This window comes from Osmerus mordax, chromosome 16, assembly GCF_038355195.1.
Source record: "Osmerus mordax isolate fOsmMor3 chromosome 16, fOsmMor3.pri, whole genome shotgun sequence".
NCBI classification, from domain to species: domain Eukaryota; kingdom Metazoa; phylum Chordata; class Actinopteri; order Osmeriformes; family Osmeridae; genus Osmerus; species Osmerus mordax.
The window spans coordinates 9219920-9245811 of NC_090065.1; the positions used below are offsets into that span (position 1 = coordinate 9219920).

At 40.2% G+C, this 25892-nt stretch overlaps 3 protein-coding genes across 6 annotated transcripts; all 3 read left to right on the forward strand.

Moving 5' to 3' along the window:
- Positions 1–535: 535 nt before the first annotated feature.
- On the forward strand, positions 536–7121 carry cavin4a (caveolae associated protein 4a). The gene is made up of 2 exons (XM_067253875.1): positions 536–1255; positions 4400–7121. The coding sequence occupies exons 1-2, from the start codon at positions 878–880 to the stop codon at positions 5039–5041; spliced, it is 1020 nt and encodes a 339-aa protein (XP_067109976.1). The 5' UTR covers positions 536–877; the 3' UTR covers positions 5042–7121.
- Positions 7122–11431: 4310 nt separating this feature from the next.
- On the forward strand, positions 11432–17228 carry LOC136959335 (intraflagellar transport protein 57 homolog). Of its 2 annotated transcripts, XM_067253648.1 has the most exons (13): positions 11448–11656; positions 13172–13194; positions 13361–13539; positions 13714–13888; positions 14011–14129; positions 14251–14341; positions 14474–14545; positions 14685–14807; positions 14954–15025; positions 15191–15322; positions 15463–15525; positions 16375–16441; positions 16768–17228. In XM_067253648.1, exons 3-13 carry the CDS (start codon positions 13385–13387, stop codon positions 16944–16946), a joined length of 1248 nt encoding a protein of 415 aa, XP_067109749.1. In that variant the 5' UTR covers positions 11448–11656; positions 13172–13194; positions 13361–13384; the 3' UTR covers positions 16947–17228. The 2 variants fall into 2 exon arrangements, with proteins under 2 accessions (XP_067109750.1, XP_067109749.1); XM_067253649.1 differs by lacking the exons at positions 11448–11656; positions 13172–13194 and adding an exon at positions 11432–11439.
- Positions 17229–17813: 585 nt separating this feature from the next.
- LOC136959336 (intraflagellar transport protein 57 homolog) lies at positions 17814–25859 on the forward strand. Of its 3 annotated transcripts, none has more exons than XM_067253650.1 (4): positions 17814–17949; positions 20396–20856; positions 25006–25072; positions 25399–25859. In XM_067253650.1, the coding sequence occupies exons 2-4, from the start codon at positions 20461–20463 to the stop codon at positions 25575–25577; spliced, it is 642 nt and encodes a 213-aa protein (XP_067109751.1). In that variant the 5' UTR covers positions 17814–17949; positions 20396–20460; the 3' UTR covers positions 25578–25859. The 3 variants fall into 3 exon arrangements, with proteins under 3 accessions (XP_067109751.1, XP_067109753.1, XP_067109752.1); XM_067253652.1 differs by having other exon boundaries at positions 20396–20769; XM_067253651.1 differs by lacking the exon at positions 17814–17949 and adding an exon at positions 19740–19877.
- The last annotated feature ends 33 nt before the right edge of the window (positions 25860–25892 follow it).

Consider the following 25892-nt stretch of genomic DNA (forward strand, 5'->3'; position numbering starts at 1 on the left):
GGTTTGAGCACAATGGGAATTTAAGTTTCAATTGAAAGTGTTAGAAGTGACTTATCGTAAATCTGCCCACAATGAGCACTTTGAACAAACAGCTGTTTAGTGATGTCAATGAAATGGCGCCACTTTAATACTTTGATACCACTGTAGTAGAAGGTAGTGAGTGGACAACAGAAAGGGGCTCTGATCTCACTCTCATCCCATGTGTGGACTCTGCTGCCCTGGGGAATGTAAAAAGGCCGACACTACAACGTTTAATCCTGCTATCATTTCAGCAATGTGTGTAACCATGGCTGGCAACCACAGCACTGTCCTTCCGTCTGTCATTAGCACACTTCAGATGGACACTAAAGTTGCTGCTGACATACATAACACGCAGCTGCATACGCATATATCTAAAGGCGATAGCACCACTTGTTGAATAGAAAATTATGAATTATTCTGAGTCTCACCGAGTGGGCAGGAAGGGAGTTTCTATCATCCCCCTTCTTTGCATCTTCCCAAAATGTCGTAAGTGTCAACTTACCAAATGAGTATTTATATCTGCATGGTGTGTACTGGCATTGCTGCACCCCTTTCTCCAGCCCCCCGCCCCCAGGTCTGATTGCTGGGAACAGGTCCACTCTTGATCCTGTGCTCTAGACCTGAGTTGGGTTACTGTGGAAGGGAGTCGCCTCTCTCTGGTGTCTGAACCAGCAACCCCCATGGTGCAGCAGCCCTCCGTGCTCATTATAATAAAATCCAAGACCATCAACTTCTTGGCACAGCCCCTGTGAGAAGTTGTACTTTCTGCGACACACCGACTGAACCGCTCCCAACCTTTCGAGAGACCCTTTAACGTTTCTTCCGAGACGTTTTGCTTTTATTCCGAGACGCTTCAATGGATCACAAGCTGGAGGTTCTGGGGGTGGAGGACGAGGCCGGAAACCCCATCAGTGCCCTCACCATCCTGTCCCTGCTGGAGCGGGTGGCGGGCATCATCGACAACGTCCAGTCTGGCCAGCAGCGCATGGAGGAACGCCAGTTGGACCTGGAGACCAACATCAAGGCCATCCAGGGCGACGTGCTGAAGCTGGCCAAGGAGCACGGCTCCACCAGCGGCACGGTGGAGAAGCTGCTGCAGAAGACACGCAAGGTCAGCGCCAACGTTAAGGAGGTGCGCACACGCGTGGAGAAGCAGAATTCCCGCGTCAAGAAGGTGGAGGTCACACAGGAGGAACTCCTGACTCGCAACAAGTTCCGCGTCGTCATCTATCAGGTAACTTTTCTGCCAGTGGGTTTGAATAATATGGCACTCATGCAACAACAAAAAAAATGACAGGCAAGCTAACAGTTGTCAAAAACTGGCAACGACATTTCGAGAATAAACACAAATTCTCAAGTTGTAAAGATCGTATTCTCATGGAGTTCATATGTGACCCCAAGTAGCAACCCCTTCTTTGTTGAGTAACGCAATTTAGGGAAGGTGTAGTGACTTGGTTCTAGGGGGTCAGAAGCAGGAGATTCACCTCATGCCCCATAGGACTCAAGCAATCTTTAGCAGAGTTATTCATTGTGGGGGACTTCCATTAGTCAGAGCTGACTTCTTTTGTTTGAGAACTGGACACCACTTGAGAGCCTGTCTCTTCAAATTACTGGTTTCACTTCTGGTTTCTGGTCTGAAAGTCTGAAAGTTCGGACTGATGGTTACCCAGATTGCAGAGTGCCATCAAGTCAACTGACTGACTACAAAACATTAACCTCTGCACATATAGAATACATCTAAAACACCAGACACAACACTCCTAAAGCATTGGTTTCGTTACAGTCGTTGAATAGAAAGGTGCCATAGACAAACCCTCTGGTCTGAAGTAAAAATAAGAGATCGAGCTCTTATTTAAAAGACTTCCTGACTTTATAATAGTAATGAGAGCACTCTGTGCTTTCCCCTGGAAGCAGCTGCTGTGTGTCCCTGACAGAGTGGCCTATTCTGGGAGACATGGCATGCTACTCACTGCCAGTGGGGACACGATAAACTGGCATCGAAAATAAGGTTCTGCCGTGCCCTTCTGATGTGAAGAGATGACACCAGCCAACATCTGTGACCCGCCAATGGGTCAGTCTTTCAGTAGGCAATGGAGAGGGCTATTCCGCCATTAAGGAACAGTTCCCAAAAGTAATATTAATTCATTGTGAAATAATGAATAATGTGGGCTGGCAAATAGCTAAGTCCATGGTATGATCCCATACCGTGGAAATGAATGGGGCACAATTGGTCTCTATTACAAAATGTGGTCTGTAACATTTGATGTCATTTGATCTTCTTAATGTGCCTCTGGGCCTTTTATGTTACAGATAGGTCTAGTCATTTAGTAACACCATTAGTTTGATGGAAAACCATGAAGCTTGACTAAACTTTAAGGCTGTAGGTTAGCTTTTGTAAGGAATAATTTTTTGGAGCTAATTACAATAGTAGCCCTATATTACCACAAACAGTCTACATACAGTTGGAATTACAAGCCTAGTGATCATTTAGAGAGTTGAACAGTACAGCGAATCTCATCTTGCCTGAAAGAGAGACAGACTTAGTGTAGGATTTCAACATGACTAATTTGCTGTCAGTTATTCCGAGGGCCCGTCTTGCTGGGCATACATCTCCTAATATAGTGCTTTAGCCTATGACACAGCAATGGCTCTATTGGTTCCGTTAGTTAAGAAGCAATGACTGTTCACTGATCCATGGTCAGAAGCATTGGAAAAGCATGGTTAAGGATGAATAAGAGGATACAGCAATCAACATTCACCCTGCAAGGAAGTAATAGGAAAGAGATAAATGACTTGTTTTATAGTGATTTATAATGAGACTGGCACACTTACGACCAGAACAAATGTTGCGGCAAGATAAACAAAAAAGTCTAATAATGTGATAAATCATGTTTAATTATAAATCGCGTTGAGCGTGTTGTTGAACGTGAACAACAGAAATGTGGGGTTACATGAATAAACCCTTAAAGACAGCTCCTTTTACTCACCATAAAAAAAAACTGAAAAGCCATGCATGAAAAGAAATGATGCACACTATCAAAAGAACTTTAAGACACAAAAATCCTTCAGCCGAATATAGAGGAATAATTGAATGTGCCTATACTTGAGTTCATGTAACCATGCCAACGGAGGAAACAACAAAGTCAACCTCCTTGAGCCTTCTGTTGAAGGTTCTTTCATCAGAAGGACTGTTGCACTGATCGATCAACATAAATAGGGCTTTACTATTATAAAACATTAGTGATAATCAAGTAATGAAATTAATACACATCCTGGTCCATGTTCCCTGGTGGTGTAATTATTGTGTCATCCACAGAGTCTGGGCATGGACCGACGAGTACTCCTCTTGATTAATGACTGTGATCCTGGCTGGTGTCTGGGTCTTAATTAGGATTAATTGGGTCTCAGATTCAAAGTCACCTGCAGTACCTAGCAAGTGTTCATTAGAAATAGAGACGCTACTTAATCAAGAATTCAATTTGCCATAAAAAACATATCCTGAGACTGTCTTATCATCTGACACTGTGAATGCAAACATACAGTACAGTACAGTTCTGTACTGTATGTTTGCAGGTGACATTTCACAATGCAAAGGAAGTCATTTTGGCTTGTTATAATTAGAAGAATCAATTAAATTTTCTTTACAAGTTTCTCTCTTTGCCATCCATGTCGAGTAAGTCACAGAGAACATCCATTCATAGATTTGATGTGGCTGCTGACAGTCATGATATCTTGTGGTCTGTGTTGAGAAACAGATATCCCCACAGAGAGTGGATGCTTGATACCACTCATGGTATGGCCTGGTTAATGGCATGACATATATAGCACAGCAGAACCTATACTGTTGCAAACTTTCTACGCTGCAAGGACAAACTCGAAGACATTTTAGGCATTCAAAAGAACAGAAAACGATCAGTGGAAAGGACAAAAAACAAAAAACTAACACAGACTTGTAAAGAGCGTAACATTAAAGATTTCATGGCACTCTCATGAGAAAATGATAAAACCTGGCAACATACAGAATGCAATAACAATGGGGCTCCCATCTTTGAAGATATCACTTACACAACCCCAGCGTCTCCTGTTTTTCCATCACATTTGAGACTTAATAGGTCAATCATTTAACCACTGCAACGGATCAGTAGAGAAAGACGGTTCTGACCTCTGACCCCTTCATATTGTTCACATTGGCTGTGACTCCCAATGCCACCCTTATTCCAGGCTAAAAAACACATTTTACAACCTGAGATATCCACTGTTAATTCAGTGAGGCGCCAGTTCTGAATGTTTCTGTAAAATTAAATAAAACAACATAAAATAAAACCCCTTAAAACAGCAGGTAACGGTTGCTTTACCAAATGTATTTGCCTTTCTCTAGGGGCAGCATGAGATCCCCTCGGTAGCAGTGACAAAGACTCCCAAGGGAGCCATTGGGATGGAGGCCCTGGAGATTGAACCGGACACCTACGACATCCCCGCCGACATCTCCTCGGATGAGGAGTACATGGTGGTGGAGGAGGCCGACTCAACAAGGGCTACACGCCTGAAAAAGTCCGGTATGAAGGGCATTGAGAGCATCAAGGCTGCCTTCTCCAAGGAGGGCATGACCAAGACCAAGGACAACCTGGGCAACAAATTTCATAACCTGGGCGAGAAGGTGGTGCCACCCGAAAAGAGGGAGAAAATGCACCAGGCTGGCGAACGCCTCAAACAGTCCGGGGAGAGGCTGAAGGAGAACATCGCCAAGAAGGCCCCTACGAAGGAGTCCTTCCGGATCAAGCTAAAGAAGGAAAGGACTGTGGCGGAGGGCCAGGAGGGAGCCGAGGGTGCTGAGGAGGCAGAGGCGGTGACGCCAACCAAGGGAAGGAAAAGCCCAGGAGTCACCTACACCGAGGTGGTGACAGAAACCAAGAGGGAAGGCCCTGTGGAGGAGCCTGCCGCTATCCGGATAGGAGAGGAAGGAAATTTCAGTGTGGAGGCAGTTGATGAGGGGAAGGAGGATGAGTATGAGAGGAAGTAGAAGTCTGCCTGGGATGTGGCTCCAACACACTCAAGTCACTCAACATAAAGGTGGAAATAAAAGTTGAGCTTGCAGTGAATTGCAAGTCAGAGGGTCTGCGATCAAAGACAGACATTTCACTTCATAACTATTTGGAAAAAAAAGGTGCTTGGATATAGATTTTGAGCATCCTTTGAAGGGGCTATCCTTTTTGTAACTTGGTCAGTGAATATAACTGGTACAGTAGTTAAAGATAGTATTATTAGTGAGCTTTTACATGTATCTTATTATTTACATTATGGGTCACATGTTTTTTTCATGGAATAAATTACATTTAAGATGAATTTAAGTCAGGAAGCCAAATACCAAGATGTGTGACTGGTGTAAAGAGGTTTCTTTGTGATGAATGTTCAAACAAGCATCGGCAAGTTGGAATGTATTTTAAACAAGTTGGCTGGAAAGAGAAAGAAAATTATTAACTAAAGGGGAAAAAAGCTACACAGCTTGCGATTTTATTGAGGATTCTGAATGTCAAGGAAAGTTTTGTATGATATCAATCTTAAATCAGAATGTAAAATGTTGTACATAGCAAAACCATAATCATGAAATCATCAAGACAGATCTCAGCTGGTCTCTGAAGAGTCTGGAAAAGTAAGGCTATATTAAGTTAAATAAACAACAGACTGGGCTCTGTATGTTTAAAATTCATTGATTCACCAGGTATCAGTGGTAGATTAGTGAATTAGTATAATAAATTGCTGTGGTTGATATGTGGTTAAATGGAAGCCGCAAAACAGTATAACATTAGGTTGATTTAAAATATCTAAAAACTTTCTACAATAGCAAACACTTGGATTAAGAAAGTGTTAGAATTGCATGTATTGTAACTGTAGGTCTGAAATCCCATGGAGAGCTGGTTAAATTTGAGTTGAGAACAAGTTATTGAAGTTGTCCAAGAAAGTATGCACAGTTTAAAAGTATAGATTCACATAATATGTGCAGATAATCCTGAAATGCATGTTTTATCGATAGTGTTATTGCGTTATTTTAGGAAAGTACAAAGGGAATGATTAATGGTTATTGTTCTGTTTATGGCAATAAGACTTGTGCAATACATTATTGGCCATTTTAATCAATGTTGTTGAATGAATATACTAATATTTACTGATTTTACAGACGGTTCTCATTTGACAGCGTTTACAGTGTGTTTACATCATCCCCTTCATTACTAAAGTTACTATGGCAACGCAACTCCACAGTGAATACAATGTAATCAACAATTGAAATAATTAATCATAAAGTGTTATTCAAAAGGGCCTCGACTGTTGATCTACAAAATATTATGCAGTACTATACCAGATAGATGTTAACAAACTACACCTCCCAAGCAAAGGTGTCTTATTCTGTAAACATCTACTGTACTTGGGAACTGTGATGTGCATTGGCGACCACAGAAAAGCATGTTCTTACCCAAATGTTTAGATCTTGCCATGTAGTTTGGATTTATTCGGTCCATAAACATTGTCAGGGAGATGCAAAGAGTCATTGGTCTGTACCACTAGATAAGCATTTAATTTGACAAAATACTTCCTTTCTCATAAGTTATAACTTTTAGTTTTAGTTTTGGCAACCCCTAATAACCTTCTCCAACTATTGTTAAATTTTTTATTTAAATCAACATGAAAACACTGTAGGAACTGTTCTATGATTACAATACTTTCTATTGTCACATGTTTTATGTCCATTGGGAAGATCTTTTCTTTCATGGCTACGCAAGAATATACAGACTTTTATAATAAAATGCACATTTATATGTATGAACTGTAAATGTGCAAATTTGATGTAAAATCTTGGGCTGGTTTGAGGTGTACTGTAACATAACATTAGTTTTTCCTTCAAGATGATGTGGAATGAAATGTCCTGCTTGCTAGTTTTGATTCTATAGGGCATACTATATGATGGATCAATGGTATTGTATGTTTGTGATTTTGTGTATGCTTTAATGACAACAAGCAAGAACTGCCATTGATGTGCACTGTACAAGCAGATCTGACGGTTCATTATGGCTTTGTTTTTGTATAAATAAACGTAAAATGCAGTAGTCAACTCTCATGGGAATTATTATAAAAGCTTCTCTTCACAATCTTTGCAAATGTAACTAATCAACTGCAAGCCTATTAAATAATAATCTTTGCAAATGTCTAGTGACAGACTGAACCGAGGTCCCAGATGACTTGCTTGTGCATTTTCATAACAGCCTGCCAGTCTCATCTATGGTTTAAATTAAAATCACAAACTTGATGTAGATTGGAGCAAAGCAAGAACCGTCAACTGAGTCAGCAGTGTCCTCAAGATTCGCTTTTGCATTAAGATGGAAATGAAATGCCAGTCATTCTGCGACTTGGAGGGGAATTTACTGTGCAAGTCCATATTAAGCAGAGAGGTCAAAGTGGCAGTTTGTCAGTATAAATATTGCCCTGAAGCAAATACTCTCCTATTTCCTGTCACAGCGTCTGTGCTAATGAATTCCACAAAAATCTTCAATCCATTCGAATCATTATAGAATCTGCAATTTAAGCATTAAAAAGATTTATATGGAATCCAGTGCATTCAAGCTTAATCATCATTATTGGCATTAATGTTAAAAACTAACAGCCATGCAATTCTATCAGAAAGTCACTTTCTGTGCTTCTGTTCCTTAAGGCTCTCAACAATAGCTTCAACACAATTGGTTTGCTGGATCAGACATGCCACATATCCTGCATGTTCAGTGGAGCCTGGAAGAGGTTTAAGGACATTAATTCAAGCTCTGTGTGGGTTGTCAGCTGTTGGGTCTAATTTCAGGGACTCTTTTTATAGCTCCTGCAATCTTGGAAAGGTGAAACCACCGCCGCCTGTACCTCTTCACTCCTACTGTACAAACGATTGCATAAATATGTACACTTGTGCTTCACAGGTTCCAGGTTGTCAAGCAACCAATATCATCAAAAAAAATCAACGATAAGGACAGTTATAAAATGCAACAATCCTCTGAACTTCTTTGTGGGAGTGACATTTTCAACCACACCTAGTTGTATATGCTACTGTATGGCACCTTCAAAACAGAAGCTATAAATCACCTGAATACAATACTTATGATGGGGAAGAGCAACTACTTTCAGAGTGATTGCATTTATCTTAATCTATTTAGTTTGCATTAACCTACAGTCCCAGATTTCAGGCCCTCCAGCAATCTGTGGAAAGGAAATTAGCTCCTGGCTAATTCAAGTGTCCTGTCAAAATGAGTGGGCCTCTCGATTCATGTGGCATTGTGAATACTAGATCTTCTCTGCATAAACTAAATAATTAATTATGTTACTTGCAATCCCTGTCTTTGTTCCTCCCCAATATGTGATATTATATGTGATATATCAGATTAATGTCAAACACCATAATATTTTATATTCTATAGGTCTTTACTAGATTTACTGATGGACTGATAATTTGTGTGTCAGTGTCTAACCACCTTAGCTGTGTTCCATCCGACATACAGTACAATTATGATTTCTAAACTGTCTTGGTAAAATATTCGTATTAAACCTACCAAACAAACATTCTCTACTGCACCAGTGGCAGGATTTGAGGCAAGCTATGAAACAATTTTTGCAAGGAGGATTAGAGCCACTGGAATACAGTGGGGTCAACTGGGAATAAGGAGAACTTTCATTCTGCTTTTAGCAGCTCATTGATTGAGGCATTTGAGGCTATAAGTAACCCCAGTGTCAGTTGTTGTTTTCATGTGTAGGAGTTTCAGCTCAGGGTTCCAATCACAATTTCAATTAAAACAGAGTTTTTACTGCCAGATGTGGTTCATGCCTCCAGACAGTGAACTCTTTACAGAGGACCGAGACCCCCTCAATTTGAACTCAACATATCCAAGAGGTATACAGTGAAATACCGGGTGCTCAAAAATAACTCAACAAAATGAAGGCCATTCGGTGGTGATTAAAGCAAGGAAAGGGAATGTTTAAAATAAGAGGCGACACACAAGTCTGTGTTGAGAAGGATCAGGAAAGCCTACTTGAACAAAAAGGTCCATTATCTTCAGAACAAGGGTTCAAGCAGCAAATGAAAGCTGTTCCTGTTCTTTGTTATTCATCCCTCCACATCCTCCCTCACGCCCCTGCGGGAAGGCAGCTTAGAACAGGGCGCTCATTACAGTGTCAGTCAGGTTGAGCTGTGCATCCACCTGTCTGTCCTTCCAATTACCTCTGTATCGAACGTCCCACACAATACTGTCAGACTCTAGAGGGAATAGTCTTGAAATTGACATGTTTGCTGGCAGGCAAGAGCCTGTAATCAGAGTGCTGGGAGAAAGTGGCCAGGTTTCCAATATCTTCAGTGTGTTTAATGCTGCTGAAAAAGAGATGCTCGTATGTGGTAGACACTAGTGTGTTTAGAGACTTCCACCCACTGTGTTTGCACAGACACAATGTAGTCAGTTGACTCCAGTATGGACCTGATAATCTGATGCTTCATTTAGCGGAAATACGTGAGTAGCTACCGGCTTTAGAGATGGATGTTGTGTGAGATATGTGTTGTGTGAGATGTGTGTGAGATGTGTGTCCCTCTCCATCCTGATCCTAGTTAATGCTTCTAAATGCAACAGTGGTTCTACAACACGTCTGATTCATCCTTCATTCAGTATTCATGGCACAATTACTGGACTGATTTTAATATGTTATTCACATACTGATATTGTCTACAATGACGCAGAGTTGTTGCACGTGTGCAATAGTAATTATCTTGTATAAAAATAAAAATAAACGGTTTCTCACTGACCCATATGGCTGGAAATGAAAATCTTTATATACCTATTTGCTGAGCCGGCATAACAATTCAATTGGATCTCTAACAAAGCTTTTATTTTGCTCGTCCACGTATATAGACGCAGTCAGCCCACAAGTCTGCACACAGCAAGCTGTCTGCCAACCATGCACGCAAGTCCTGCCACTCAAACATCAGTCACCAGGGGAGCACCTGTGTGTGTATACCGACATGGACCAGCATGCAGATCAAGCACACACACCCGTCCCTCCTCCCATCTCCTCATCCGGCAAGCCCTGCTTAACAGCAGGAGTGCGCTCCAACATGAATTATTAACCGGCAGAAACACATCCTAGCCCTTCAGAGTCTGGCTTTGACATATCATATAGGTTGAGAGTGTGCATGCTTGTGTGTGTGTGTTTGTTTGGGTTATTCGATGGATGGAAAAGTGCACAAGGTCTAGTGTATTAAGGTACCGGTGAAATTGCATGCCTCTATAATGCCATGTGCAGTCATGCGTGCAGCCGTGCTCCACTGGATATGTCCATCTGAGAGAGAGAAAGAGACTGCGAGAGAGAGAGAAAGAGAGAGAACAGGATAAATAATTTGAGACCAAGACAGCAAAAGAGCAAGAGAGAAGCCAGAGAGAGAACCAACATTCAAAATCTCTTGTGAGACACTTTTATTGGGACAGCAAATAATCATGGTAACCTCAACCAAAGAATGCTTGTTTTTAATTTGATTTAAAGAAACATTGAATTCATTTTCTCCTACAAAAATATATGGCCATCACCATCAAACTGTTCAAATTCATTCATCAACTCAACTACTCTAGTCGTACGTGTGAACAGGTGCTTCCAGCTGAATACTCAGAAGAGAAGCAAGAAAGTAAGCAAGGTTAATTTACGTTGATCGTCATTTCCAACAGCATGCTATGCCTATTAACAAAAAAAAAATACTACAAAGACATTGACATCTGAGTTTTAAAAAGGGAATATTGATCACAAGTAAACAACAGGACAGGACAACCAAAGAGAGGAGAAGAAATAAGCAGATACACTGCTTTCGAGGTGACATAATTTGAGGCAGAAAGGGGGAGGACAAGCAGCTGTTTCCCTGAAGGACTTTATTAAAAACTGTATTACCTCTCATTTTGTAGAAAAAAACGGTATTCTATGTGGGTAGCACTGCAATTATTCATTCCAGAATTACAGACAATTTACATCACTTTGAGTATGTGGGATGTGGGAAATCTTGCACTTGATGCATCTCCAAATGATTTATGTAAAAGCATTGGCCAATTAGCCTACACTGAGAAACTGTAAACATGCATTAGAGCATGGGGTTCGTGCCATATTTCTTTCAACTAAACAGAGCACCTCTTGGTACAAATTGATATGAATTGGCTTCAAGCTGATAACTCTCTCACCTGCCAAAAACATTTTATATAAAGCAAAATATAATTTCAAGCTGGTCAAGGTATCTTAAATTAAAAACGTATCTGACTCCTCTCCAGTACTGTAGGTGGCGATAATTTGAATGCAATCCACGAATAGCTACGTGGTGCAGAAAGAGATGAACAAATAGTTGGTCGCTGTCAAAGGGATGCTGAGGTGAGGAACACAGTTCTCCCATCGGATTTAGCTAACTAGTGCCACTAGTAGTGGCAGAGTAGGTAGCTATCGTCTTAATACGTAATGTTAAGTACCCCTGCTTCAAAATTACTTTGTTTCTACCTACCGAGGGAGCTAGTTACTAACTGCTTCTACCAACAATTCAACTTATCTTAAAACATTAGTGCTAGCTAGCTAACATTATCTACTTCCAACTGGGCCCCGTTCGTCGTAAGGGTTGAAGCTAAGTTAATCAATTGTCCCTTTAGCCCGTTAACATTAGCGAGATGAGTGAGAACAGCAAATATCGGTTCGTCAACGGTTGATCCGCATCCAAATCATGTGGTTAATTTCAATCAGGCTAAACTTATCAGGGAAATTGCACGTGCACGTCCTACTTCAAAAGGCAGGAAAGGTCGATCACCAAAACCGTGATTTTTTAACGGTATGATGGCGGAAAAGACGAAAGAGAGAGCGGTGATAGGCTATTGTTGCCATCCGAGCAAACTATTATAATGAGTCTCTAAGAAGACAATAAGCATATTATCATGGCTAAGTCAAACACCGCCACCGCTGCCAGAGCAAAACAAGCAGCTTGGGAAACAATTGCCGATAAGCTAAATGCGAAAGTTTTGGGGAAATGTATAGGCTCATCTTAAGTGCCTCATTACCCCAATCAATCAGATCACATTTCTTTAATTGTGCCTGCTGGTATAGGCTTAATGGAAATTAATAATCGAATGAGATCTTGCTAGCGAAAATAATGATCTCAACTCTTTCAGAATAAGTAGGCTAAATAAAACAAGGCCAAGGAGTATCTAATTGATACGAATTCATAGACAATTATGAGGATATATGTAAGCTACTGCGCTTATATCATGTACTATATATGTGTATATGCATGTAGGCATATGTGTAAATCCCTCTTTGATGTCATTGACTGGGACATGGCCAGGGAATATGATGAATTGATTCATCAGCTGGTTAAGCGCCAAGTACACTTTTCTTACAGCAACGCATGCTGCGGCTTTGCCAATGTTTTCTGCATCGCCTATACTGTATAAAAATGTAGCCTATAGCCTACCTGACGCAAAAAACCTCAAGGCTATGCAGTCTGAAGCACAGTTAAAGTTTCAAGTAGCTTTATTGTCAATTCTTCACATGTCAAGACATAAAAAGGAATCGATATGACGTTTCCCACTCTCCCACAGTGAAACATATAAAAAGCACAGGCACAACAGATAAGACAAGACATTTCGTAAAACATAGCGTTACATATTCACATACAGCAGCATAAGCTCATAATAAAGCATAAAGCTTGCTGCGGCGTGTGATATATTTGCAATGTACGGCCCGAGAAGGTCTTGCAAATAAATGAGTCCTTGTCGGTTGAATTGATATCGCTCAAACAAGAACTCATCCGTGTGAAATAAAGGATCTTGGCAATCGCGAAGAACTCTATTGGTATGGAAAGCTAATCGAACTAAAATATAGCTCCTTGGTCAACTGGGTCTCTCAAAAAGGGAGCTGCCATGTTATTTTCCGGGGGTGTGGCAAGCTTATCCAGCTACACTTACGTTAGCCTGCTCTGGAGCAGGTTGGTGCTAATTGATATGTTACTATGGTGATTTATCGAAAGTTGCTTCCACGAACCAAAAAGAGGGGCGTTTTTTATCTTAGCCTGAAAATTAGCTCGCTAAACCGCTTAGCGAGCTACGACGAATACCACCCAGGTTTGCTTGACAACGACGGAAGGTAAACATACACAAGACCAGCTAGCACTAGCAGCTAGCTGGCTAGCTAACGTTAGGTTGTTTGGTTTGGTGACAGCTTTGCTGATCAGTATCAACATTTGACGCTACTTTACTAAATCCTAAAGAATATTTGGACTTGGGTTAATTGTCACTGATTTGCTTGTTAGCAAGCTACAACGCTAAGCGGACAGATGGCAGACGACAGTAGACGAGGAGATGACGATGAAAGGGGTCCCGGAGCAGTTTATCAGATGTTCATGGTCATGGAGGACTTGCTGGACAAATTAAAACTATTGGATTACGAGGAGGAAGTACTTTCAAAGCACAACATGAAAGCGCTCTCGAGGTTAGTAGAGCCACGCACTTGTGTTTCGTGTGTTGTGGAACAAGTGACCAAAACAGTAGTCACTTTTCCCGTTCACTCGTACGGTCCAACTTCAGCTTTACATTAAGCTAAAGCATTTAGCGTTTATTGTTAAGCATTAACGTTTATTGTTACTGTATGTGTTCCCTACCGCAGACATTACTTTGCATCATATGCCTACACGCCCTCCAATCCAGGCGAGCAATTCTACATGTTTACCATCATCGCCTCTTGGCTCATCAATGAAGCTGGAAGACCATTCGAACAGCCGCAAGAATACGATGACCCCAACGCCACAGTGTCCAATATTCTATCAGAGTTGAGAGCATTTGTAAGTAGTCTACAACTCCCACATTTGTATTTACCACCTTTTTTCACGTCATGGTTTTAGGCATGGCTGAGGTTTCTGGACATGTCAGATTTGCATTCATAATGTTCCTCTCGTTATCGCAGGGTGGTCTGGTGGACTTCCCTCCATCAAAACTCAAAGCAGGTTCAGGGGAACATGTCTGTTATGTACTGGACCGGTTAATAGAGGAGGTTTTGAAGAAGAGGGGCTTTGTCTGGAAAAGGTATGTTGAAGAATAATTGATCAGATTTATGTACTGCCATCCCTGTGTCTGCCATCCTTATCTCAATTGTTCAGTCAGACTTGAAACTTTTCTTTACTCTGAGGTTGTATCATTTCCTCAGACCAAACTACCCCACAGAGGAGATGGAAGAAGAGTCAGTGATGGAGGATGATGCTGAACTAACGCTCAGCAAGGTGGAAGAGGAGATGACAGTAGGTATCCCCTTCTTACTTTCTCGGTTCCACAGCTTCTTTTCCTTGGCACTTTTTCTAAATGAATGCAGTCCGGTTTAAAATATATTTTTTTAATCTGTCATGCTCAATTAAAACAAATTCTCTACTCAGGATGAACCAGATGACTTTGAAGAAGATAACGTTATGGACCTCGAGGCGCTGAAATCAAGGACCAATCCGAGTGTGAGTGCTTTTCAGAACCGGTTGTATTAAGTTGTGTCAGTGAATGGATTAAAATACAATGTAATCTATCTAGTATCTAGTAAATTAATTAAAATTAATTATTTTTTCACCTATTATCTTTTCATTTTTATTGTTACAGGTAGCTAGCCTGTCTTCAAAGCCTGATGACATATTAGAGTCCAACACAGATGCTGCAGAGTGGAACTTGGAGGTGGAAAGGGTCCTACCACAGCTGAAAGTTACCATCAGAACAGACAACAAGGTTAGGACTGTTACTGCTTCCAAACATATTTTGGGTAAAAGTCAAAGTAGGATGAATTGGCAACAACAACAAAATATATATATATATATATAACAGTATTTCAGTATTTTTTTGTATTCATTTTTCATTCATTTTTTTTTTACTAGGACTGGAGGATCCATGTGGACCAAATGCATCAACACAGAGATGGAATTAAATCCTCACTGAAGGAGACCCAGGTGGCCTGAAGTTAGATTGTTCCATTGCTTTTAGTTGAGCAACTCGTCTTTATATAATTTCAAAGATGGACTAATGATAATTGGACAAGCCAGTAATCCTTTTTTTCAGTGAGGTGGCACAACGTCTGTCATGCCTACCACAACTGACCCTTTAATGTTTCCCAGGGCTACCTGGACAAGCTGCAGGAGGAGATAGGGAAAACATTGGAGAAGGTGGGCAGCAGAGAGAAATACATCAACAACCAGCTGGAGCACCTCATTCAGGAGTACCGCAGTGCTCAGTCTAAACTTAGTGAGGTAAACTAATGTTTCTAGTGTTTCTACTCATTTTTTGTTAGTGATGGCTAACCTAGAAATAGGCAGGGGTAATATCTACTCTCTGATCTTACATATAGGTTCAGACAGGCATTGTGTCTAAGATGTGTTTTTCTTCCCAGGCTAAGGAGCGCTATCAGCAGGGAAGTGGTGGAGTAACTGCGAGAACCAGAGTGCTGGCAGAGGTTGGAGAACATGTTAATATACGTTGGCAATTTCTGTTAATGCTAGTATTACATCATTTTACATAAAGTACAGTGGCTTGCTCACTCTCTTAAATTTTCAATTGAAATCTGTCATACTAGTTGGGTGTGCTCAAGCCTTCGGCGAGCACAACCTTTGTTCTCTCACATATTATTTCTTATTTGTATTTATTTTCCCAGCCCTAAGGATCCCTCAATATTTAGACTACATAGACAAATTTGGGGTCAAAATGTTCGTCTTGGTCACGATTGCGTTGCTTCTATTGGGATTTACGTTCCGTTGCGCGGTTTAGGCTGAAATTAAGCAAATCAAGACTTGCATGTACAGTAAGTAATGTCACATTAAATAATGTATTTAAACTCAAGCTTTTGTGGTGCGTCGCTGTCTTCAATGCCACAGCCTAAACTTTATGTCAAAAGAAAAAATTTCATTTCCGGCGCTTTGGCCATTTCCCCCTAAATAAATGTCAAGCTTATTTACGTTTTTGGGGGCATACTTTCAACGTTGTTACAATAGCTTGTTTCAAAGGGGGTTCAGCTTGTTTCAAAGGGGGTTCTTAATGAATTATGCAATATGAGTAGGCTAAATGCTTGAAAATATCACTAAAAGGGAAAAACTTAAGGGGACGGACCCATCTGCAACCGACGCAAGAAAGCACACCCTACAATTTTCCCAGAAATTGTACCCTCTCTAGTTTTATGTGTCTCACTATAGACAAAACACCAGTATATTCACCCCTAACAGTATACATTTCAAGATTAACCACTTGGAGGTAGTATCCTTTCCCACGTTAGAATTCTAAATCGATGGTTGTGATGCCTGTTTTCCAGATTACAGAGGAGCTGGATAAAGTGAAACAGGAGATGGAGGAGAAGGGCAGCAGTATGTCAGATGGAGGTGAGACTCCTGGACGGTCCACCACTATGTGTAGTTGGAATGACTTCTAGTGGAAAGTTATGATGAGTTATTTGTTCAAAGTATCCTTAACCTGTCCAGGATGCAAGTAATATGAAGTAATAACCTATCCTGGTTAAAAAAAAAAAATTGTGGGGGTCATTGAGTAATTGAAAAACATTAGAAAAATATGTTTGTTACATTTGTAAACTTATAACGACATAGAACGAATTAAGACATAAGGTAAGATTGTTTCTTATATACTATTATTATATATACACAGCTTCATCAACCTTTGCATCTTCCATCTTTTACATTTTCTTTTGCAGCCCCTGTGGTCAAGATCAAACAGAGTCTGACAAAGCTGAAGCAAGAGATCGTTCAGATGGACATTCGCATCGGAGTGGTTGAGCACACACTGCTTCAAGCCAAGCTTAAGGAGAAGTCCAACATGACCAGGGACATGCATGCCACCAACATTCCAGAGCCTGCCATTGGTGCATACTGATGATACCACTCAAACAAACCAGGTCGCTCAAATGCATTTACCTGTCTATTATCAGACATCTGAAATAGCCATTTATAACCAGTTTTTGTTTTGCAGTTTACTAGTTACCATCAATGTGATTAAGATGACACAAGCAGTGTTGAGAAGATGGGTGTTTATATATGGTAGCTGAGGATGTTCTGAAGCTCTGTTCTATTTTAAGTATAATTGGTTACTGTAAACATGATTTTGGTTATCTGTACATATTTATAGAAAAAAATAAAATACATTATATTAACTTGATATGTGTGGTGCATGAATATGACAGAGTTTTGGTAAAATAATGTTAAATGATTAATCCAATTCTTTTTTAATTCAATGAACGTTCAGTAACTCATAACCACTAGATGACACTGCTGCATAGCCAGGTCATATGTCACGTGAGGATGACAAACCCATCCATGCATTTTACAAATATAAACTATACAGTATATTATGCAAAATAAGTAAATGTTGTCAAAACAAATTAGTGTCACACTATTGACATGCAGCATAATAAAAGCAATTTGTCTGCATCTTGTTTTCAATAGCAGATCATGACAAGTGGCTAATCGTAAAGTACAGTGCTCATCCTAGTCCATGTCTGGTATTCATTGTCATAAGATCTTCTGAGATTTGTTTAGCAATATTTGAGGGAGGAAATGAGAATTAATATAAAAAGTGAACTACTTTCACTGAGCACGATATATTTATTCTTGAGTTGAAGTAGCTATAAATGCAAACCAAATCGAAATGTGTTTGAGAATATCCACGTATTTTGGATATTCTCTCCACACTACAACTTGTGGTATTTCACCACTGTAAGCGAGGCTTTGCGGGCTGCGGGTGTGCTGTCAAGCAGGAAGACAATTCAGTTCAAGTACATGTTTCTTTGCGCAATATCTCAAATCCAAAATAACTGTTAAACTTAACGCACATTTACTAATGTATGAGGTCGAATAACGGATTTGAAAAACGAGAGCTGGTAAGTAAACCGATCTATATCGCTTTATGGGGATCCCCTTTGTTCTTGCAGTCCTATTTCCTCGACTTTGAACTTGAAATAACGTTTGGTAAATGTATTTCAATATATTCATATATATTATTTTATAAAAATAGGCGAATTTGACTTGGCTACACTGCAATGTATAAACTGTTCGAATATGTTCTTTCTGTGCATTACACCTAAGTTCTCACACATAAGAGTTTAAAACAAAAACATCACGGAGATGCTCAGCATGATTCATACACAGAAGAACTGAGGGTTGACTAACCTATATAATTTTTTAAAGAACAATATGATTAGCCTACGATTACTGTTCCTACTGTAGGACGACTATCACTGCAGTACCCCATTTTCTTCACCAATGGCATCATCGAGCCTTACAGTAGTCTGTGACGGTGTTTCTTCCAGCATCATCACCAGTGATGCCGGGTTGCGGCCTAGTAGTTTAGGATCTATCCCCTTGACTGCTATTGAGGAACATGTTGACAGTTTGTAAATGTAATGCTACTTAATTATTTCCTCGTTATAATTTATGATAAAATATTTAGATTTAAATCAATTCTACATGTTTACCATCATCGCCTAGAAGATATAGCTAATTTGTTTAATAATTCCACACAAATATCACCTTCTTTTGGTTTCTTTGACAATAATGGACATACAAGTACAGATCTAAGATCTAAGCGCTGTATCAATCTATTATGGCCATGATAGTAATGGTTATATTATAGGATGGGCCTTTGTTTGTAGATTAGGTCAGATTGTTTGTAATAGATTGTCTACTGTGTTTAGCATTATGTGTTAGCTTATATTATTACATATTATGTTAATTCTTATTAAGAACTTTGACAGATGATATGCAGGCAGCAGTATTTTATCGCCTCTTCTCACACTTCCAAGACACAGGAAGTTAGTTGCCTCTGACACTTCCTGGGTTATATATTTAGATGGTTTACGGTACATAAGCTTTAGATAATCTTACAAACAAATACACCCTGGGCAACAAGACTGCAAGCTTTAGTTGTTAATGTACATTATATTAAACTCAACAGCCCAGTCCTCTGGGTTCACATTACTAGACTGCTTGTCAGCTATCTGAACTCACTGCCTATTATAGTACAGGGAGATAGGGAACTCTTAGCATGAGGCCCATACTTGGGTAACTTAGGACAGGTTTGACTTGACATCTTAAAAGTCTCCCCGAAAACTTGCCTAGAAAAGATGGTCTCTAAGCCCACTTCATACACACCATTGTGGAATGTAACTTTCCCTTAGGACACTACTGTGATAGGACACTGAAGGCCTCTGTTCATTCAGTCAGTATCTCTTGTTTCCTGTGTCACCAGACCAAAAGACCGTTAGAAACTGAGGTCTGACCCACATAATATAATGAGCCAGGAGTCATAGAGCTTTTCCATAATTATTTTCATAAGATGTTTGGCTCCTCACTACACAAGCGAACACAGATTATTAATTTATTGGGGTTGCCAATAAACAAGGTAAATTCAGGTTTTTGGAATAAAATATCTTTCTGAGCCGAGGGAAATCTTACTCTCTTACCATTGTGGTCATTGGATTGGATTTTGGGACATTGTTGTATGTTGTCTACAGTACTCAGACAGAAACGATAACCAGACACATGCAGTAAGCCTTAGTGAGGAGCTTGCAATCATGATAGAGTTAACAGGAAAAGCGACCTCACTGTAAGGGAACTTTGTTTTCCTTTTCTTCCCACAGATTTTTCAGGCTGTTTTCCTCAAGGCTTCACGTAGTAAATATGTCGGACAACGGGAGAAAAGATGCTGCCCAACAGAGAAGAGATGTGTAGTGCTATATTTAAGATAACTTAATGGCAAATAAACTGTTTAAAGTTTAAAAATAATCGGAACTAAAGAACAATTATATTGGTAAGATTGCGTGTCATAAATAAAAGTCTCCAGTATGAGTTTGGAATGTCAGTTTTGCAAATTTCCATTAGAACAAAATGAGCTATAGATACCTAATGGAGGATTTAAAAAAATCCCTGACAGCACACAGATAAGCTAAAGAAGGGTCAGTCTTAGACCTCAAGAGGCAGATAACGCTACCATGGTAGTAATTTGCTGACTTAAGGGGGAAGAAGTAATGGAAGGAGATAAAGCAAGGCTTATGTTCTTTTAACACAAGGGGTACTTGCATGTCTTTCCTCTGTAATCTGCTCATATGTTTGCTTTGCTTCTTGTGTACATTTACCGGTTTTACTGGTTCCAAGATATTCTCTAATGTAAAAATTTATAGTTTCTGGTGAGGTATTTTATATCTCTGACGAAGGAATCCTCAGTTGTTTTCCCAGAAATTCCAATCCTGCTGAGCGTCAACAGTCGCAGAACTTGCTCTCCCTTTTTGTTTTGTATTCTCTAATGGACCTTTTTAATGTGTTTTCCAGATTGAGACCAAGCTGTCATCACACGTGCTCCGTTCCCTCAGACAGTGTGGTGTTTGCAGCCAGCCATGGCTCTGCTCTTCAGTAGGGATGTTACAAGTATGAAGTCCAAAGAGCTGTCACCATCAGTGAAGCAAGCCATCGTTAGGCTGAAAAATCAAAACAAACCTATCAGAGAGATAGCAAAAACATTAGGTGTGGCCAAATCAACTGTTGGGTACATTCTTAAAAAGATAGAACGCACTGGTGAGCTCAGCAACACCAAAAGACCCGGAAGACCACGGAAAACAACTGTGGTGGATGACAGAAGAATTATTTCCCTGGTGAAGAAAAACCCCTTCACAACAGTTGGCCAGATCAAGAACACTCTCCAGGAGGTAGGCGTATCTGTGTCAAAGTCAACAATTAAGAGAAGACTTCACCAGAGTAAATACAGAGGGTTCACCACAAGATGTAAACCATTGGTGAGTCTCAAAAACAGGAAGACCAGATTAGAGTTTGCCAAAAAACATCTAAAAGAGTGTCGTGGGCCGAAAACTGGATATAAGACCCCTCAGGTTAAAACTAAGGGGAAACACCATGATGTAGGGTTGTCTTGACATTTCTGTCTCTCAGCAGAAGACTGAGAGAACATCACATATTTACCAAACGCTTACAAGAGATAACGAGAGCTCAGACCTTGTACGAAGAACAGAGGGCAGGGCAAACTGACATTTTGGGGTTTAGAAGATAATCACACCATGGCAGGATAACTGCCATGGAGATCAGGGGCGTTCTGTGCACTATATAAACTGTCTGTATTCAATTATTAAGTAGGCTCTCAATCTTGTGTTCGGAGAGACCTAGTGTATGTTGCCTTTCTGACTTGATCAATAAACGTGAGTTTGCATCTGAAAACGTGGATTGACTCCCTGTGTCGGCCTTTCGCACCTGTTCGGCTAGAAAGCCAGCCACCACAATTGGTGACCCCGACGTGATCCACAAACCTACATCTTCGATAAGGTAAGAGAATCACTTATAAAAAATGTAGTTAGTGGCGTGTGTGGACAGAAGGCGCAAAGTCTCATGTTTTCAGATGCAAAAACGTAAGCAATGTTGCATCAAGCAGAATTTGTCTTTTCAAAACCCCATGTACGTCAAAAACCCGAATGAATGATGAGTAAATGTATATGTGCTAAGCTTTCTACTATACTACAAGTGTCTTGTAGAAGCAGCGTTGTGACGTGGGGGATTATGTTGGACGCACATTTTGTCCCTAAAATCTTAGTTGAAATAGACGCAGGGAGGATTATTTCAAATAAACTTTTGTCACCGAGTGGAGCAATAATATAAGAAACGGAGTAACAGTAAACCGCATAGGATTTGAATGTTATTCATGAAAATGCGTGCGTATTTAGGCTAATTTGCCAAATCTAAATACGTTGTTGTTTGAATTCGGCTAATAGTTTAAGGGACAAACCTTAACAAAAGCATTTACAATTTCTTTGCGAACACTAAACAAATGAACTGTACAAAGTCTAGCAGAACTGTATATAGGAAGTAAAAAACATGTATGAAGATAATCAAACTAGTTCATTTCTGGAAGTTTTGTATACTTAAAACAAACAAGGTAAAAGCAGAGAAATAGGGGGCACTCTAAATTCTTAGTCTAAAAAGTTAAAATACGGGAGTTATAAACCTGTAATCTTTGAAGACGCGCCGAGCAAACACAGAAAAGAGCTTCAATAAAAATCACGGAGGTAGCTGTAATGGGAGGTCGTACAAACATGGTGAAAAAAAAAATATATATACATAACCAGTTATGTTAATGTTTTAATAAATATAACAGCATCACAATGTTTGTAAGAATGGAGTCAGATAAAATAAAACGATATTTGTAAACTGTTAAATTATTGATAAAATAACTGGTGATTCAAGAAAGGTCAAGCAAGTTTTAAATGAAGGTACGTGTATGGGAATAAGTTTATAGAAAGGGAAAAGAGGCTGTAAACTTTAGATTGAAGAGAAGGAGTGATGTTGAAAGGTCAAAAGAAAGTCGTTATGAAGGTACGTGCAGGGATTGAAGGAATGGAATCAAATAATAATAAAATTAATGATGTTCAGAAACTTATAGAATAAACTGTTTATTAATTGTCCTATAAAACGGAATATGTAAATGTAGAATTTTAAAGGAAGGATTAACTGTAAATTGTCTTACATCTGTTCTTTCTGAAATTACAGACGGCGGGGCAAGTGAGCCTGGCACAAGCACGAGGAAGTGTTCAAACAAACTAGACACCCGAGTTGTACATGAGGAGGTTTATTAAACAGATGAAATATGTGTGTCAAAAATTGCATTTGCAAAAAGGTTTTCCCGTCCAACAAGACCTCTGCCACACACATATAGCAATAAACTAACACATTATTTAACGAGGGGTATAGTCTTGAGGTTTTAACCCGATTTATATCTCATTATAGCTGAGAAACGGAGAAAGGGGGGTTTTCTCGAATGGTTAATCATATACTTGTATCAAGTCTAGATCATCCAAGCCCACTGTTCCAAAGCTGCCTCTCATGGCAACGAGGAAAGGAGGCAGAGCGAGCCTAACCAGACACACTGACCAGACTCTCCCAGCCAGAGCACCTGATGGTGGCCAAATGAGTTCCAGCTCTGCCCTACCCAGAAGGACTTTGGTGAAGGGAGGGGCAGAGGCAAGGCCAGACCAGACCCCCCAGGGGCAGACAACGAAGGGTTGGAAGGCGGTCTGACAGGCCCAGTGACTAGAGGCTGTGGACAGCAGCCTAGAGCACACTATTTGTGGGCCCAGCCACAGGCAGAGTTAATGTTGCCAACCTGCTATCAAGGTGCAGTTACGATGCACCTTAGAGATAACGTGACTGCCCTCCGAATGGAGGCCCCAGGTAGGAACACATACACAACCAGAGGCCGGTTTCGTTGAAAGATGGAAAATTTTGCATAACAATTAACATTTGGATTAGTTATGCTCTAAAGGGAAACACCTGTGTCCACCACTGTAAATCCAGCTAACACTATTTTTCAATGGACGGAATCCTCTGTGCTCATACACTAGGTTATTTGGACCTTGTGGGGTTAGTGGAGGGTCAGTCACTTTTTGGAACTGGTTTTAGCGAAGAAGTTTAAGATACTGGATTTTATGTACTAGCCTCATAAAGGCATTAAGGAATATTAGACTGTGTATTGGTCTGTGGGGGAAATAAGGAGTAAAGAAGCAGTTATACGGGTAGCATTTTATTATAGCTTGAAACCACATATCCTTGACCACAAGGGCAAGTAGCACTGAACACGAAAGGCTGACTCCCTGTGTCGGCCTTTCGCACCTGTTCGGCTAGAAAGCCAGCCACCACAAGAGCCTGTACAGTTCTGGAACAACATCCTATGGACAGATGAGACCAAGATCAACTTGTACCAGAATGATGGGAAGAGAAGAGTATGGAGAAGGGAAGGAACTACTCATGATCCAAAGCATACCACCTCATCAGTGAAGCATGGTGTAGGTAGTGTTATGGCGTGGGCATGTATGGCTGCCAATGGAACTGGTTCCCTTGTATTTATCGATGATGTGACTGCTGACAAAAGCAGTAGGATGAATTCTGAAGTGTTTCGGGCAATATTATCTGCTCAGATTCAGCCAAATGCTTCAGAACTCATAGAACGGCGCTTCACAGTGCAGATGGACAATGACCCGAAGCATACTGCGAAAGCAACCAAAGAGTTTTTAAGGCAAAGAAGTGGAATGTTCTGCAATGGCCAAGTCAATCACCTGACCTAAATCCAATTAAGCATGCATTTCACTTGCTAAAGACAAAACTGAAGGGAAAATGCCCCAAGAACAAGTAGGAACTGAAGACAGTTGGAGTAAAGGCCTGGCTCAAGCCTTCGGCGAGCACAACCTTTGTTCTGTCACATGTATATTATTTCTTATTTTTATTTATTTTCCCAGCCCTAAGGATCCCTCAATATTTAGACTACACAGACAAATTTGGGGTCAAAATGTTCGTCTTGGTCACGATTGCGTTGCTTCTATTGGGATTTACGTTCCGTTGCGCGGTTTAGGCTGAAATTAAGCAAATCAAGACTTGCATGTACAGTAAGTAATGTCACATTAAATAATGTATTTAAACTCAAGCTTTTGTGGTGCGTCGCTGTCTTCAATGCCACAGCCTAAACTTTATGTCAAAAGAAACATTTTCATTTCCGGCGCTTTGGCCATTTCCCCCTAAATAAATGTCAAGCTTATTTACGTTTTTGGGGGCATACTTTCAACGTTGTTACAATAGCTTGTTTCAAAGGGGGTTCAGCTTGTTTCAAAGGGGGTTCTTAATGAATTATGCAATATGAGTAGGCTAAATGCTTGAAAATATCACTAAAAGGGAAAAACTTAAGGGGACGGACCCATCTGCAACCGACGCAAGAAAGCACACCCTACAATTTTCCCAGAAATTGTACCCTCTCTAGTTTTATGTGTCTCACTATAGACAAAACACCAGTATATTCACCCCTAACAGTATACATTTCAAGATTAACCACTTGGAGGTAGTATCCTTTCCCACGTTAGAATTCTAAATCGATGGTTGTGATGCCTGTTTTCCAGATTACAGAGGAGCTGGATAAAGTGAAACAGGAGATGGAGGAGAAGGGCAGCAGTATGTCAGATGGAGGTGAGACTCCTGGACGGTCCACCACTATGTGTAGTTGGAATGACTTCTAGTGGAAAGTTATGATGAGTTATTTGTTCAAAGTATCCTTAACCTGTCCAGGATGCAAGTAATATGAAGTAATAACCTATCCTGGTTAAAAAAAAAAAATTGTGGGGGTCATTGAGTAATTGAAAAACATTAGAAAAATATGTTTGTTACATTTGTAAACTTATAACGACATAGAACGAATTAAGACATAAGGTAAGATTGTTTCTTATATACTATTATTATATATACACAGCTTCATCAACCTTTGCATCTTCCATCTTTTACATTTTCTTTTGCAGCCCCTGTGGTCAAGATCAAACAGAGTCTGACAAAGCTGAAGCAAGAGATCGTTCAGATGGACATTCGCATCGGAGTGGTTGAGCACACACTGCTTCAAGCCAAGCTTAAGGAGAAGTCCAACATGACCAGGGACATGCATGCCACCAACATTCCAGAGCCTGCCATTGGTGCATACTGATGATACCACTCAAACAAACCAGGTCGCTCAAATGCATTTACCTGTCTATTATCAGACATCTGAAATAGCCATTTATAACCAGTTTTTGTTTTGCAGTTTACTAGTTACCATCAATGTGATTAAGATGACACAAGCAGTGTTGAGAAGATGGGTGTTTATATATGGTAGCTGAGGATGTTCTGAAGCTCTGTTCTATTTTAAGTATAATTGGTTACTGTAAACATGATTTTGGTTATCTGTACATATTTATAGAAAAAAATAAAATACATTATATTAACTTGATATGTGTGGTGCATGAATATGACAGAGTTTTGG

Coding starts and splice junctions, on each gene's coding strand:
- cavin4a (XM_067253875.1), top strand. CDS start 878: ATGGATCACAAGCTGGAGGTTCTGGGGGTGGAGGACGAGGCCGGAAAC. Junction 1,256..4,399: donor TCCGCGTCGTCATCTATCAG/GTAACTTTTCTG, acceptor GCCTTTCTCTAG/GGGCAGCATGAGATCCCCTC.
- LOC136959335 (XM_067253649.1), top strand. CDS start 13,385: ATGGCAGACGACAGTAGACGAGGAGATGACGATGAAAGGGGTCCCGGA. Junction 14,130..14,250: donor AGGGGCTTTGTCTGGAAAAG/GTATGTTGAAGA, acceptor TCATTTCCTCAG/ACCAAACTACCCCACAGAGG. Junction 15,526..16,374: donor GAACCAGAGTGCTGGCAGAG/GTTGGAGAACAT, acceptor CCTGTTTTCCAG/ATTACAGAGGAGCTGGATAA.
- LOC136959336 (XM_067253650.1), top strand. CDS start 20,461: ATGGCTCTGCTCTTCAGTAGGGATGTTACAAGTATGAAGTCCAAAGAG. Junction 20,857..25,005: donor CCACAAGATGTAAACCATTG/GTGAGTCTCAAA, acceptor CCTGTTTTCCAG/ATTACAGAGGAGCTGGATAA. Junction 25,073..25,398: donor CAGCAGTATGTCAGATGGAG/GTGAGACTCCTG, acceptor TTTCTTTTGCAG/CCCCTGTGGTCAAGATCAAA.